The sequence below is a fragment of the Giraffa tippelskirchi genome, chromosome 10 (assembly GCF_054371585.1).
Source record: "Giraffa tippelskirchi isolate mGirTip1 chromosome 10, T2T-mGirTip1v1.2.pri, whole genome shotgun sequence".
Taxonomy (NCBI): Eukaryota; Metazoa; Chordata; class Mammalia; order Artiodactyla; family Giraffidae; genus Giraffa; species Giraffa tippelskirchi.
Window position 1 is genome coordinate 116,793,808 of NC_137284.1, and position 17,147 is coordinate 116,810,954.

The 17,147-nt window shown below is 38.0% G+C and overlaps 1 protein-coding gene across 41 annotated transcripts in view; it reads right to left on the reverse strand.

The window, feature by feature from the left end:
- Positions 1 to 17,147, reverse strand: part of NPY (neuropeptide Y) — a 248,678-nt gene that overhangs the window by 33,727 nt on the left and 197,804 nt on the right. For 34 of the 41 annotated variants that reach the window (XM_081533938.1, XM_081533974.1, XM_081533946.1 and 31 more), the window contains one exon: positions 2,184 to 2,282. In XM_081533938.1, coding sequence (XP_081390064.1) covers positions 2,184 to 2,201 — 18 coding nt within the window. In that variant the 5' untranslated portion in view covers positions 2,202 to 2,282. Of the gene's footprint in view, positions 1 to 1,167; positions 1,324 to 2,183; positions 2,283 to 17,147 lie in introns of all 41 variants that reach the window. The other 7 variants (XM_081533962.1, XM_081533945.1, XM_081533957.1 and 4 more) reach the window with 1 other exon arrangement.

Genomic DNA, 17,147 nt, shown 5'->3' on the forward strand with positions numbered 1-17,147 from the left:
TTTGTTTTCTTTCCTTCCCAAATTAATTTGGAAGCTCAGCTATGTTTTTCTTTTCTTCTACTGCACAGCTTTCCTTCTTATCTGTCAGGATTCAACTTTCATTTCTGTATTAATATATCAAAATGCTATTAATGACATCTCTCTTCAAGATGTTTTGTTTCCTCACTCCTCTATACCCTACTTCCATTCATGCTTGGACTTCTCTTAATGCTTCCAAGAGCACAGATATGAAAGAATTGTGAGTTGATATATTAAGCCCACAGCAATTGTCTGCCTTAGAAATGCTAAATTAGATTATGAAAAACTGAGGATGAGAGAGTGCTTTATTCCCTATAGTGACGATTATCTATATAAGTTGAAAAAGAAAGTTTTAACATATATGTAAAAAAATTATAAAATTTTATTGAGAGACATAGTAAAAGTTCTGAAAACATGAAGAGGCATATTATACTTCTCAGATTAATAGATGAATTCAAAGTAGTTTCTATCATATCTTATTTTCTGAAGTAACCACAATACTGTTTCAACTAGCAGAAAAAACAGTAGTTCTTTCGGATTATCTAATACCCAGCCTAATTTCTTCAACTGACCCTAAAGAATCTTTTACAACTGATTCATCCAAATAAAGATCATTTATTTCATCTGGTCATTATGTCTCTTGAATCTTTTTTAATCCTCAGTGGTATCGCCACACCTTTTTTCCATAGTAGTGATCTGCTGGAGAGACTGGCCAGTTGAATCACAGAATGTCCCACCTCCTGGCTTATTTCCTTGTAGCTTTCCTTTCTTATTGTCCCTGTGCTCTCTGTAAACTGAAATTAGATCTAAAGGCTTGATTAGATTTAGGCTAAGCGTTGGGCAAGAAGATTTCACAGGGGTCACACCACACTAGGGGGGGCAGGTAATGTCTAGTGACCACTACTACTGGTTCTAGGATTATTCGTTGGGTCAAGGTGGCAATAACCTCACCCTACACTGTAAAGCTGTGTTTCCCAGGTGTGATCAGTATGTTATTTGTAAACTGATATTCTGGCAACATTTAAACATACAATTCTCCATTCACTTTCTCCCCAACTGCTTTGGCATTTACTGATAATCTTAATCTGAATGAATTTTTTCATCATGGGTTGAAAAATGGCAAAACTTTTATAATTTGTACAACATTACCTGAAATTCTTCTCTAAGACCTGTGCCTCTTCATTAAGGTGATCCCTATACAGGTATCTCCTGCTTTTTGAAAATTCACTTTAAGCCACTTCACTTTTATGATAGATCTATATTGGTACCTGTTTTGACTAATAGAGATCTGAAGAGGATTTTCACCTTTAGGGAAAAAGTGAAAAATGAAAACACATTTAGTGTGTTTCACAGCCAGTGGTTACAGAGGCAGCACACACCCTGAGCAGTGAAACCGACACCACCAAGCTCCTTCTTTTGGAACCACAGTCAGTATCTCACCATTAGGCCACTTTAGCTTTGAACTGTGTCTGTGAGCATCTGAGCTTGATCTTGATTAATTTTGTGTACTCAGTAGCAAGATGTGTCCTTAGGTAATTGCTTCTCCACCTTATGCCATTTCAGCTTAGGAAAGGTTTCATGGGAATGCTCTGCTTTTGGATAGTGGGGGAAATCTGTAGAGAGTTTATACTAAAAAGGCAGGAAAACTCACTAATTCCTCCTGCTTTATCAGCAGTTTTCAGAGGAAGAAGTGGGTCTAATAACTACCTCCACTGATGACTCATGAGGTTCCTCTTTTCTTTCTTACTTTAAAAAAGATGGCTTTCTCTTTTTCTGTATCCACCTAGCTCTCTGCCTACCTATTTACCTGGAAATCAAGCAGCCCCTGATGTCCGAGAATAACCCAAAAACCATAGCCAGGCCTCATGTCATTACAGATGGACCTAATGCTTAGAGCAGAGCCATGCTGTTCTCCTCTTGGAAATAAATAATCTCACATAACATTCTCTTCAAAATCTCCATGTAATCCATAAAATACCAAACACTCCCCTCTGGCAGCTAGTATGAGTGACTTCTGCTTCTTCAGCCATTTCAGCTTTTATTTTTGCTCTTCTGCCTTCCCTGTAGATAGCATTTATGAGCTATTCAATTATAGCATTGCCTCTGCTTTCTGACAACACCCAATCTAGAACAAACATCCTTAGGCCTGCCCCCAAATTACCTACCCAAAGCCAGAAGTCCATAGCAGGTTCTTTTTCCTTTCTGAGGTGCCTCCTTCACTGCCCCCTCACATCTTGCTTCCCCATGGTGTACACTCTTCCTTGCTGCAATGAGTAAGAAAAATTAATTCAACTTGTTCAATTACAGGTGTTCCTGATAGCCTTTTGATGAAGGAATTGAAGAAGATATACATACATATGTATGTTATATGAAATGTTTCAATTCATTACAGCTATTACTCTTTTTGATGCTTAATTTGTCCCAATATTTTTAGTGAGACATCCTTCTAACCAGCTTAAATGACTGTTTGGCAGGATATCATAAGTCTCTGAAAGCCTCATTTTGTTTTAAAGATGTCCAGTCTCATCGGATATATTCCCTGTCCCAGACATGGATAAAAATTAAAAGAGTAACACGATCCAATGACTTCTAGAATGTGGAAAGTCAAATACTTTCATAGCTTGCTGGTTGAAGCTGAATTTTTATAATGTTTTGGGATGGAACTATAAGGTATTTGAAGTGGAAAAGTGAAAATGTTAGTTGCTTCATCATGCCCACTGACTCTTTGAGACCACAGAGACTGCAGCCCGCCAGGATCCTCTGTCCATGGAATTTTCCAGGCAAGGATACTAGAGTGGGTAGCCATTTCCTTCTCCATGGGATCTTCCTGACCCAGGGATTAAACCTGGGTTCCCTGAATTGTAGGCAGATTTCTTACCATCTGAGCCACCAGGGGAGCCCTGCAAAGTATTGACTAATATTTAAAATATCCATGCCAAAGAATGTTCAAACTACTGCACTCATTTTACTTGCTAGTAAGATTACGCTAAAAATCCTTCAAGCTAGGCTTCAACAACATGCGAAGTGAGAACTTTCAGATATACAAGCTAGATTTAGAAAAGGCAGAGCAACCTGAGATCAAATAGCCAACATCTATTGGATCATAGAAAAAGCAAGGGAATTAAAAAAAAAAATCTACTTCTGTTTCATTGACTATGCTAAAGCCTTTGACTGTGTGGATTACAACAAACTGAAAAATTTTAGAGATAAGACTACCAGACCTCCTTACCTGTCTCCTGAGAAGTCTGTATGCAGGACAAGAAGCAACAGTTAGAACCAGACATGGGACAACAGACTGGTTTAAAGTTTGGAAATGAGTACGTCAAGGCTGTACATATTCACCCTGCTTATTTAATTTATACAGAGTATATTATGAGAAATGCTGGGCTGGCTGGAGCTTAAGTTGGAATCAAGATTGCCAGGAGAAATATCAACAGCCTCAGATATGCAGATGATACTACCCTAATGGCAGAAAGTGAAGAGGAACTAAAGAGCCTCTTGATGAGGGTGAAAGAGGAGAGTAAAAAGCTGGCTTAAAATTCAACATTCAAAAAAATAATATCATGGCATCTGGTCCCATCATTTCAGGCAAATAGATGGGGAAAAAGTTGAAACAGTGACAAATTTTATTTTCTTGGGCTGCAAAATCACTGTGGACAGCTACTGTAGCCATGAAATAAAAAACGCTTCCTTCTTGGAAGAAAAGCTATGATAAACCTTGACAGCACATTAAAAAGTAGAGACATTACTTTGCTGACAAAGGTTCATCTAGTCAAAGCTATGGTTTTTTCAGTAGCCAAGTACAGATGTGAGAGTTGGACCATAAAGAAGGCTGAGTGTTGGAGAACTGATCCATTCAAAATGTGCTGTAGAAGACCCTTGAGAGTATCTTGGACAGCAAGGAGATCAAACCAGTCAATTCTAAAGAAAATCAACCCTGAATATTCATTGGAAGGACTGACGCTGAAGTTGAAGCTCCAATACTTTGGGCACCTGATGTGAAGGGCAGACTCATTGGAAGTAAGACCCTGATGCTTGGAAAGATTGAGGGCAGGAGGAGAAGGGGGGATAGAGGATGAGATGGTTGGATGGCATCACTGACTCAATGAACATGAGTTTGAGCAAATTCTGGGACATAGTGAAGGACAGGGAAGCCTAGCATGCTGCAGTCCATTGGGTTGCAAAGAGTCAGACAAGATTTAGCAACTGAACAAGAAAGTATTCATTCTTTCTGATTCAGCAAGCCCATTTTTGGGGAACCTAAGAGAAGGAAATAAACATAAGAAAATGTAAGAATTTATGTATAAGAATGTTAACTGCAACACTGTATTGGCAAAAGAATGAAAACTGAATATCCAGTAAAGAGAAATGGGGGACTAAATTACTGTACACAATATAGAGCATAGAATATTGGGCAGCTACTTTTTAATAAGGCAGAGCTATAGCTAGAGAATATACATGTAATACTGATAAATGAAATATATTACAGTCTTGTGATATGCAATCACAACACTGCAACATATTTCATATATAAATATACATATGTATGTATACATATACACACCACAATCTATTTTGGAGAAAAAAATCACCCTATGCTTGTATTTTTGTTTGATCATGAAAGAGGAAATTTATTATACTTAGCTTAAAAGAGTGGGGATGAAAAAAAAAAAGAGTGGGGATGAATTCAAACTATCCTTGATTTATTCTAGTGTGTTCAGTTCAGTTCAGTTGCTCAGTCGTGTCTGACTCTGCGACCCCATGAACCGCAGCACGCCAGGCCTCCCTGTCCATCCCCAACTCCCGGAGTTTACCCAAACTCATGTCCATTGAGTCAGTGATGCCATCCAACTATCTCATCCTCTGTCGTCCCCTTCTCCTCCTGCCCTCAATCTTTCTCAGCATCAGGGTCTTTTCAAATGAGTCAGCTCTTCGCATCAGGTGGCCAAAGTATTGGAGTTTCAGCTTCAACATCAGTCCTTCCAATGAACACCCAGGACTGATCTCCTCTAGGATGGACTGGTTGGATCTCCTTGCAGTCCAAGGGACTCTCAAGAGTCTTCTCCAACACTACAGTTCAAAAGCATCAATTCTTAGGGGTTCAGCTTTCTTTATAGTCCAACTCTCACATCCATACACGACTACTGGAAAAACAATAGCCTTGACTAGATGGATCTTTGTTGGCAAAGTAATGTCTCTGCTTTTTAATATGCTGTCTAGGTTGGTCATAACTTTCCTCCCAAGGAGTAAGCATCTTTTAATTTCATTGCTGCAATCACCATCTGCAGTGATTTTGGAGCCCAGAAAAATAAAGTCAGCCACTGTTTCCACTGTTTGCCCATTTATCTGCCATGAAGTGATGGGACCGGATGCCATGATCTTAGTTTTTGGAATGTTGAGCCTTAAGCTAACCTTTTAAGTTTCCTCTTTCACTTTCATCGAGAGGCTCTTCAGTTCTTCTTCACTTTCTGCCATAAGGGTGGTGTCATCTGCATATCTGAGGTTATTGATATTTCTCCCGCCAATCTTGATTCCAGCTTATACTTCCTCCAGCCCAGCGTTTCTCATGATGTACTCTGCATAGAAGTTAAATAAGCAGGGTGACAATATACAGCCTTGATGTACTCCTTTTCCTATTTGGAACTGGTCTGTTGTTCCATGTCCAGTTCTAACTGTTGCTTCCTGACCTGCATACAGGTTTCTCAAGAGGCAGGTCAGATGGTCTGGTATTCCCATCTCTTTCAGAATTTTCCACAGTTTATTGTGATCCATACAGTCAAAGGCTTTGGCATAGTCAATAAAACAGAAATAGATGTTTTTCTAGAACTCTCTTGCTTTTTCGATGATCCATCAGATGTTGGCAATTTGATCTCTGGCTCCTCTGCCTTTTCTAAAACCAGCTTGAACATCTGGAAGTTCACGGTTCACATATTGCTGAAGCCTGGCTTGTAGAATTTTAAGCATTACTTTACTAGCGTGTAGCACATATATATTCCCTTTAGATTTACCAAAAAATTAAAATATAAGGAAAAATAAGTAAAAATAGTTAAACTAAAAAATGGAATTTGATCTAAGAAGCTTTTTATTTATACCCAATCTATAAGACAAAAGATAGACATGTAATGGAGAGTTAATTTCTTAACAAGGGCCTGTGTTTCTCCCAAGAGACTATGGCATTAAGGACTTTGTCTGCCATTTCAAGTCCCAGGTCTTACATTAGAATATACTCTAACACCATACACAAAAATAAGCTTCACATGGATCAAAGACCTAAACATAAGGCCAGATACCATAAATCTCTTAGAGGAAAACATAGGCAGAACACTTTTTGACATAAATCACAGCAAGATCTTTTTTGATCTGCCTCCTAAAGTAAAGAAAATATAAACAAAAATGAACAAATGGGATCTAATTAAACTTAAAAACTTCTGCACAGTAAAGAAAACCATAAACAAAACAAGACAACCCTCAGAATGCAATAAAATATTTGTAAATGAGGCAACAAACAGAAGATTCATTTCCAAAATACACAAATAACTCATGCAGCTCAATATCAAAAAAACAACTGAATCAAAAAATGGGTGGAAGATCTAAACACACATTTGTCCAAAGAAGACATTCTCATGGCCAAAAGGCATACGAAAAGATGCTCAACATTACTAATTATTAGAGAAATGCAAGTTAAAACTAAAATGAGATATCACCTCACACTAGTTACAATGGTCATCATCAAAAAATCTACAAACAATAAATTCTAGAGAGGGTGTGGAGAACAGAGAATCTTCTTACACTGTTGGTGGGAATGTAAATTTATTGAGAACAGTATGAAGGTTTCTTGAAAACTAAAACTAGAACTACCACATGACCCAGCAATCCCACTCCTGGGTACCTATCCAGCTGCTGCTGCTAAGTCGCTTCAGTCGTGTCCGGCTCTGTGCGACCCCATAGATGGCAGCCCACCAGGCTCCTCCGTCCCTGGGATTCTCCAGGCAAGAACACTGGAGTGGGTTGCCATTTCCTTCTCCAATGCATGAAACTGAAAAGTGAAAGTGAAGCCGCTCAGTTGTGTCTGACTCCTAGCGACTCCATGGACTGCAGCCTACCAGGCTCCTCCGTCCATGGGATTTTCCAGGCAAGAGTACTGGAGTGGGTTGCCATTTCCTTCTCCAATGCATGAAACTGAAAAGTGAAAGTGAAGCCGCTCAGTTGTGTCTGACTCCTAGCGACTCCATGGACTGCAGCCTACCAGGCTCCTCCATCCACGGGATTTTCCAGGCAAGAGTACTGGAGTGGGGTGTCATCACCTTCTCTGGTACCTACCCAGAGAAAACCATAATTCAAAAAGAAGTATTCATCCCAGTGTGCACTGTAGCACTATTTACAATACCCAGGACATGGAAGCAATCTAAATGTCCATCAAAGAGTTATAGATAAAGAAGATGTGGTACATATATGCCATGGAATGTTACTCAGCCATAAAAATGAAGGAAATTATACCATTTGCAGATACGTGGATGGGATTGTTACACAGAGTGAAGTAAGTCAGGAAAGAGAAATACAAATATGATTTGATATTGCTTTATATGTGGAATCTTAAAAATGGGTACAAATGAACTTATTTACAAAACAGAAACATAGATGTAGAAAACAAACAAGGATACCAGTTGGTAAGTGGGAGGAAGGATACATTGAAAGACTGAGATTGACATATACACACTACTATACATAAAATAGATAACTAATAAGAACCTGCTGTATAGCACAGGAAACTCTACTCAGTAGTCTGTAATGGCCTAAATGGGAAAAGAATCTAAAAAAAGGAGTGGAAATATGTATATGTACAACTGATTCACTTTGCTGAATTCTAACACAATATTATAAATCAACTATGCTCCAATGAAATTTGTAAAAATAATAATAATTAAAAAAGATTAATAAAGGAACTCTTGTGGCTTGAACTGAGCTACTCTTATTTCTTCCACCCACTGTAACAAAAAGAGAAAAGGGCTTGACTCCTTAATCAATGAGGAGAGAAATTTCACTTTGTAGCATCATAGATTGCCTGTAACTAAAGTTTGCATTTGGCTGTTGACCACAAAATGTACATACATATGGAAATTTTATGGAATTGGTATTCTGGGCAAGTACCTAAAGTCATTATATTTTGGTGATTTAAAAATAAATTAACAGAGCTTTTCAGAGATATGGGACTAAAGCTCAAGGGGAAATAAAACTGAAATGAGAAAAGGGTTCATCCTTACCACAGCAGAAGGACTTTCCGCCCCAAGTAATTTCTGTTTTCCGGGTGAGTGGGTTTGCATTCTGGCTACACTAATGCAATAGTTCTATGTATGAGTAATTTTAGAGGTCCACTCACCAATTATAGCTCTACTGATAAAGCCTTCTTGTGGATGAAATAGTATGGTTACCTTTATAAAAAATGCACTTCCATATGAGAGTAAATTGTGACAAATATAAGAAAATAAAGGTGCTATAAACAAGCCAGGGCTCTGCTCATGGCCATGAGAGCTTTCAGTAATCACATATTACACAGTTTGAGTATAATTTTCTGATGACACAATAGCCTCAAGCAGTTTTTTTGTGTGTTGTTTTTAAGACATGAGGCATTACCCAGAAAGTACACTGCCTACAAGCCTAACATAGGAACAGGAAGATAGTCATTCTCCTCTTTCTCTGAATATGTACCTCGTTTATTGTGTTGTGGTTTCAACAGGGCTGAAAGGAGGAGACTCTCCATATTTCATCTCATGGTGTAGCTGTAACATCTGCTGTTTTGGGCACTCATTTGTCACCAGTTCCTACTTAAATACCTTCAAAAATTAGTTAATGGTGGGGGGAGGTGGAGGGGGAGATGGGGGGTGAGAAGTGGAAGGTGGTGAGTAGTGAATCTTCTCCCCAAGCATAAATACTTAAAATTTCAAGTTTCCCTTGGGGCCCAAGTATTCTCTATAACTCACCTAATTTCTTCTATTGGTGGTTGGGGTTGTTGTGCCACTTACCTTCCTTTATTTTACTTAAATCTTAGAGACTTATCCTTAGTCAAATAAGAAAAAAATTTTTCTCTAACTTTACTATCCCTGGGCATATCACTCTCCCTTCCCTTTCTTCACTGCACCCCACACCGGCTCCCCACCCCCGCAATGGGATTGATGTGGCCTATGTGCTCTATAGCCCTTCTCTGCTAATGTAACCCCCTCCTGCCTTCGATTTGAAGCTATACTTTCTACCTATACAAGGTGGCATGTGAGACTTAACCATTCTAAGTAATTATATTTTTTCTTTTCCATTTTAAATGATTTTTTTACATAAACACATTTCATATAAACTAGCATAAAGTCAAGCATATAGTAGATAATACATATTTGTTAAACTAAATATTCTGTCATAAATCTTACACACTAAGCTTGGGATGATATTGATAGCTATGATTTGATGAGAAAGATGTGTAAGAGATATGGGTCTATACAGAGTCAAGATAACATGCAAGAGCTGGAACCAATGAGCAATTGATCAGCAGCTGAATCACTTTTCCACTGGATAGAGATTTATTTTATCCAGAAATTGGTCCCTACAGGTTCTGACTAAGGCAGTTGAAAGAAATGCACACTTAAGATAATCTCTCCCAACAGATTTTAGGGTCAGTTCTATGAAAGCAACTTTTCTAAGCATCTAGAAATGGATAAAAATACATCCTGGATACATAGAAGAGAGCAGTAATTTCATTCATTTTATTATGAGTATATTTCTATAGACCATCCATGTGTGTATGTTTAGTCATGTCCAACTTTATGCAACCCCATGGACTGTAGCCTGCCAGGCTCCTCTGTCCAAGGAATTCTCCTGGCAAGAATATTGGAGTGGGTTGTCATTCCCTTCTCCAGGCGATCTTCCCAACCCAGGACCAAACTGGGATCTCCTTCATTGCAGGCAGATTCTTTACCATCTGAGCCACCAGGGAAGCCTCCCTCTATAGACCATGACTGACTGGTAAAACATTCTTATTTATTGAATTTTGTACTTATTTATGTGGATGTTCACAAATAATAGCAACAGCAAGTGACATTATTTCTTATATAGTTCACAGTGTCAAAAATCATACTATTTTAACTGATATAATCCAAACAGGATGTGTTAGAAGAAAATCTCAGTGTTTTCTTTTGACTAAACTCATTGGAGGTATAGGATGAAAAATGGCTATAGCAACTTGAGTTCAAATCTCCACAGTTGCACAAACTCTCAGTGCCTTGATTTGTAAATCAAAAGAAGATTTACACTCATGTGCTTCCACTGTGCACTGGTCAAGCTTTCCTCTTAAAGTCTTTCCCAATTTAGCAGGACCTTCCTACACTCTCCAGATGTACCAGATGGCTAAGCATTACAGAAACTGCCATTATGCCTTCGCATCTTACTGCCCTTAAAGCATGGAGAGTTCTGCCTCCTTTATTTTCTAACTTGTATTTCAACATAATTACAGCCATAAAAGACAGCAGTTACAAAGAACGACTCAATACCATTCACCCAGATTCTTCAAATGTTGGTATTTTACCAATATTTCTTTATCATCCTCTCTCTGTATACATACGTATATGTAAAATATATAAGTATATATTTTAATGAACACTTGAAATCAAGTTAACGGCATTTACTCCTAAATACGTCAAGCTTCATTATTCTTTAAAAAAGAGACATTATATAACCACTGTTTAAATGACAAAATCAGAAAATTATCATTATCATTACACTATCCTCTAGTGTATTTAGAGAAAAAATCCAGTATACACATTTTAAACGTCTTTAAACTTTCATGAACTTCACAATTTTGATGAGTACTGGTGAGTTATTTTGTACAGTGCCCGTAGTTTGAATTTGCCCAGTATTTCCTCATGATTAGACTTAAGTTATGTATATCAGTTGGACGGTGAAGAAAGCTGAGCGCCGCAGAATTGATGCTTTTGAACTGTGGTGTTGGAGAAGACTCTTGAGAGTCCCTTGGACTGCAAGGAGATCCAATCAATCCATCCTAAAAGAGATCAATCAATCCTGGGTGTTCATTGGAAGGACTGATGTTGAAGCTGAAACTCCAATACTGGACACGACTAAGCAACTGAACTGAACTGAACTGATGTATATCAGGTAGGAAGACCAGAGGATGATGTCATGTCCTTCTCAGTGTATCACAACGGGAGACATGAGATTTGTGTTTGTTCCATTACTGGTATTGTTCTCTTTGATTACTCAGTTTAGGTTTTTTCCACTGTGATGTTACTGTTTCTTCCCTTGAAATTAATAAGTAGCTTGTGGGAAGGTACTTTGAGACTGTTGAAGCCTAGCTTGAAGGATTTTGAGCATTATCTTGCTAGCAAGTGAAATGAACACAATTATACAGTAGCTTGAATATTCTTTGGCATTGTCCTTCTTTGGTTGGAATGAAAACTGACATTTTCTAGTCCTGTGGCGACAGGTGAGTTTTTCAAATTGACTGACATATTGAGTGCAGCACTTTAACAGCATCATCTTTTAGGATTTGAGATAGGTCAGCTGGAATATCATCAACTCCACTAGCTTTGTTGGTAGTAATGCCTCCTAAGGCCCACTTGACTTCACATTCCAGGATGTCTGGCTCTATGTAAGTGACCATACCATCTTGGTTATCTGGGTCACTAAGACCTTTTCTGTACAGTTCTTCTGTGCATTCTTGCCACCTATTCTTAATCTCTTCTGCTTTGGTTAGATAGATCCTTACCATTTCTGTCCTTTATTGTGCCCATTTTTGCAAGAAATATTCCCTTGGTATCTCTAATTTTCTCAAAGAGATTGCTAGTCTTTCTTGTTCTATTGCTTTCCTCTATTTCTTTACATTGTTCACTTAAGAATGTTTTCTTATCTCTCCTTGCTGTCCTTTAGAACTCTGCATTCAGTTGGGTATATATTTCCCTTTCTCCTTTGTCTTTTGCTATGTGAACCAAGAAATTCCAGATGTACAAGCTGAATTTAGAAAAGGCAGAGGAACCAGAGATCAATATGCCAACATCCATTGAATCATAGAAAATGCAAGAGAATTCCAGAAAATCATCTACTTCTGCTTCATTGACTATGCTAAAGCCTTTGACTATGTGGATCACAACAAACTGTGGAAAATTCTTAAAGAGAAGGGAATTTTCTTCCAGTCTACCTTACCTGCCTCCTGAGAAACCTGTATGCAGGTCAAGAAGCAACAATTAGAATGGAACAATGGGCTAGTTCAAAACTGAGAAAGGAGTACATCAAGGCTGTATATTATCACCCTGCCTATTAAACTTATATGCAGAGTACATCATGTGAAATACTGGGCTGGTTGAAGCATAAACTGGAATCAAGATTGCCGGGAGAAATATCAACCACCTCAGATATGCAGATGACTGCTTTCTAATGACAGAAAGTGAAGAGGAACTAACGAGCCTCTTGATGAAGGTGAAAGTTCAGTTCAGTCGCTCATTCATGTCCGACTCTTTGCAACCCCACGAACCGCAGCATGCCAGGCCTCCCTGTCCGTCACCAACTCCCTCAGTCCACCCAAACTCATGTCCATCGAGTCGGTGATGCCATCCAACCATCTCATCCTCTGTCGTCCCCTTCTCCTCCTGCCCTCAATCTTTCCCAGCATCAGGGTATTTTCAAATGAGTCAGCTCTTCGCATCAGGTGGCCAAATACTGGAGTTTCAGCTTTAACATCAGTCCTTTCAATGAACAACCAGGACTGATCTCCTTTAGGATGGACTGGTTGGATCTCCTTGAGGTCCAAGGGACTCTCAAGAATCTTCTCCAACACCACAGTTCAAAAGCATCAATTCTTCGGCACTCGGATCTCTTTATAGTCCAACTCTACATCCATACATGACCACTGGAAAAACCATAGCCTTGACTAGACAGACCTTTGTTGGCAAAGTAATGTCTCTGCTTTTTAGTATGCTGTCTTGGTTGGTCATAACTTTCCTTCCAAGGAGTAATCATCTTTTAATTTCATTGCTGAAATCACCATCTGCAGTGATTTTGGAGTCCAGAAAAATAAAGTCAGGAGAGTGACAAAGCTGGCTTAAAACTCAACATTCAAAAAAACTAAGATCATGGCATCCAGTCCCATCCAAATAGATGGGAAAAAAATGGAAACAGTGACAGACCTTTATTTTCTTGGGCTCCAAAATCACTGCAGACAGTGACTGCTGCCATGAAATTAAAAGACATTTGCTCTTTGGAAGAAAAACTATGACAAACCTAGATAGTGTATTAAAAAGCAGAGACATCATTTTACTGACAAAGGTCTGCATAGTCAAAGCCATGTGTCCAGTACTTATGGACGGATGTGAGAGTTGGATCATAAAGAAGGCTGAACACTGAAGAATTGATGCTTTCAGACTGTACTGGAGAAGACTCTTGAGAGTTCCTTGGACAGCAAGGAGATCAAACCAGTTACTCCTAAAGGAAATCAACTCTGAATATTCATTGGAAGGAGTGATGCTGAAGTTTAAGCTCCAATATTTTGGCCACCTGATCCACAGAGCCAACTCATTGGAGCAGACCCTGATGCTGGGAAAGATTGAAGGCAGGAGGAGAAGGGGATGACAGAGGATGAATGATGGTTGGATGGCATCACTGACTCAATGGACATGAGTTTGAGAAAACTCCAGCACATAGTGAAGAACAGGGAAGCCTGGCGTGCTGCAGTTTATGCGGCTGCAAACAGTCGGACAACTAGGTGACTGAACAACAACAACTTTGAGACTATATAAATATCCACTTAGCATCCATTGAGGATTCTTTTCTGCTTCTTTTAGTTCTTGCAACACATAGTACTTTCTCAAGGTAAACTGATAATATCCTTCTTCTCCTTATAAAAAACATTTTGTAATGGCTTGGGAAATGCTCTAGAAGTGCAATTTTTGCTGTAATAACTTTTATCTATTATAATGTTGTGAGAATTTGGTAGAAAAAAATTAAGTTTTCTATTTCACCCTCAGTTTCTGTGTAGAATTACAGCAGATAATTCTAGTACAATTAAACTAACCCCATAATTCAGCAAAACTGTTTAAAGACCCATTGATTAAGTTGTAACAACAGTAATTACTTTAAAAGACATGAATTTGACAAATATTAACAAGGGCTTCCAGAAAAAGGTGCAAGTGAGAAAATTAGAGATGACAAGCTAATGCCATTGTTATTTAAATTCACAGTTACAAAGGCAGGTCTGAATTATCTTGGCATATTTAAGATATATATTTCTTCCTGCAAGACAATGAGTGAGAGAGTGAGGCTCTCCATTTCAATTAAACATTGATGACAGTTACTTTCCACTCTTCTCTTCAGGTTGCTACAGTGACTGTTTCTTTGTTTTACAAATGTTTATTTGAATCATAAGGCTTTCTGTTTTATTGTGCATAATCTTTCCACCTCTCAGGATGTTCCTTAACTGCCTTCAATTCTGGGAATGTAAAATTCACTCACTGGTGGCAAATAGACAAGTCATAGAAAAAGTGATGGAACTCTTACTGGGGCAAAAACTATTAACTTCTTCACTGGAACCAAAAATAGATTCATTCAGCTCTCTTGAGAGCACCTAAAAACCATTTGTGGCTATATTTTCTCTGAGGTTCCGAGTAGGGTATGGTTTAAAGGTCTTTAGCAGTTGAGACAATACATCACCTTAATGACTTCAATGGTAGTTCTTTAATAATGTGGTCCATTCCTGTAAGGATTCACTCCATCATCAAAAAGCACCATATACCTGGAGAGTATGAGCCTTCAACCTTGGCAGTACATGGTAACCCATTGACTCCCATTCTGACTTCTGATATCATTAGTTTGGGATATTCCTTTCTGCTAGGTGCTGCAAATCCCTCAAAAGGAGAAAGAAACTTTTATTCCATATTTAGAATGAAGACTTAAAATGCAAAGAGCTTGGGACAAAGTAATTCTCTGTCTCATATCCAGTGGTTGACATGAGAATATTTTCTGGGAACAAGTTTAAAAGTGAACACACACAGAGACAGGGTGGGAAGGAAATCTAAGAGAGGTGGGAAAGGGATGGTGGAAAGGGAGGCCAGGGCTGCTTGGTCCTAGGACTGTCATCAAGAGAGACTGTGGAATCTCCATCTTTAGTAATAGAATCTAGCTGAGATGATTACATATTATCTCACTTGAAAGAATGCTGGTGGCCTAAATGATATCTCAGAGATTTTTTTTAACTTTAGTTTTTTGGATACACATTTCTACAATTCTTTTTTTCTGCACAAATGAATATCACCATGTGTTTTCTCTTCTTTAGACTGTTAATTTGATGGATTACTTTGATTTTTGAATACTGAATTGCTCTTGCATTTTAGGGACAAATTGCACTTGCCATGGCATATTGTTCTTTCTCTCACATTGCTGGATTTTATTTCACTGATGGATATTACTGAAGTATTTTGTTGAGGAGGATTGTGTGTATATTCATGAGGGACTTTGGTCTGTAGCTTTCTTGAAATGTCTTTGTCTGGTTTTAGTATTATGGAAATGTTGGCCTCATAAAATAAGCTGGAAAATATTCCCTCGTCTTTTGTTTTCTGGAAGAAAGTGTGTAGAACTAATGTTATTTAGATTTTTGATAGAATTCACCCATGAAACCAGTCTCAGCCTGCAGATTTCATTTTCAGAAGGCCTTTAACCACAAATTAATTTCTAAAACAGATATAGTACTACAAGTTATCTATTTTATCATGGCTGAGGAATTGTTCCATTTAATCTAGGTTGTTAAGTTTATCTTTGTACAGTTGTTGATAGTATTGCCTATTGTCCTTCTAATGTCTGTGGGACTTGTAATGATTTCCCTTTCTTCATTTATGATAATGGTAAGTTCTTTCTCTCTTTCTTATCAGTCTTATTTGAGGCTTATCAATTTCATTGCTCTTTCAAAAAACCTTTTGTTTCACTGGTTTACCTGTTTTCAATTTCATTGATTTCTGCTCTTTATTATTTCCTTTCTTTTACTTGCTTAGGTTTTATTTTGTTGTTGTTTTCTAGTTTCTTAAGAAGAAAGTGTATTGATTAAAGAATTTTTTTTCTTTTCCAATGTAAGCATGTAATGGTGTAAATTTCCTCTAAATAGTACTGCTTTTCAGAGCCCTCCAACAGTTCCTCATTGCTTCAGTGGGAGACACACGGTGGAATATGTTTACTTAGAACAAACTAGTCTTTTTAAATATGATTTTTCCAGGAGTCTCTGTCAAAGAAAATACTTCTATTGCACATTATCTGAGCACATATAACCTTTATTACTTATCCAAGATAAAAGTGTGGCACTTTTCTGGTGAAAAAAGTGCCAGTACTACCGGAACAAAAAAAAGTACTACTTTGCCAGAAGTACATGCTTAAAGTTAATGGTTACCATGAAAAAATTTTTTCAAGATTAGTGGTAAGCTTTTGCACAGTTTATTACTAATTATTCCTCCAAACTCTCCTGTTAAGAGAGAAATATATTGTCAACTGTTCTTAAGAAATCCAGGGACCTTACAAGAGCAATCTTTTGGCTGGAGCCTGAATTGTTATATCCTCTAGTGCAGAGCATTGTTCCTTAGCTGTGTCCAGTCTACTAACAAGCCTATTAAAGGCATTCTTTATGTTTGTTACAGTATAATTGATCTCTAGCATTTGTTTAGGTTCTTTCTTAGGATTTCTTCTCTCTGTTTACATTGCCCATCTGTTCATGTATGCTATCCACGTTATCCATTAGAGCCCTAAGTGTATTAATCATACCATGTTTTAAATCTTTGGTCTGATAATTCCAATATCCTTGCCATGTCTGGTTCTGATGATTGCTCTGTCTCTTATAAATTGTGTTTTTTGCCTTGTAATTTTTTCTTGATAGCCAGACATGATGTACCAGGCAAAAGGAGCTGCTATAAATAGGACTTTAGTGATGTAGTGGTTAGATATGGGGGAAAGGAAGTATTCTTTGGTCCTGTGATTAGGTCTCAGTTTCTAAGTGAGACTGTGAACTTCACAAGTGCTTTTCAATTTTTTTCTCCCTTTAAATATAATAGGATGGCTAGAGCAGGCTTGAGTTGGGTATTTCCTTTCCCCCAGGTCAGTAGGAC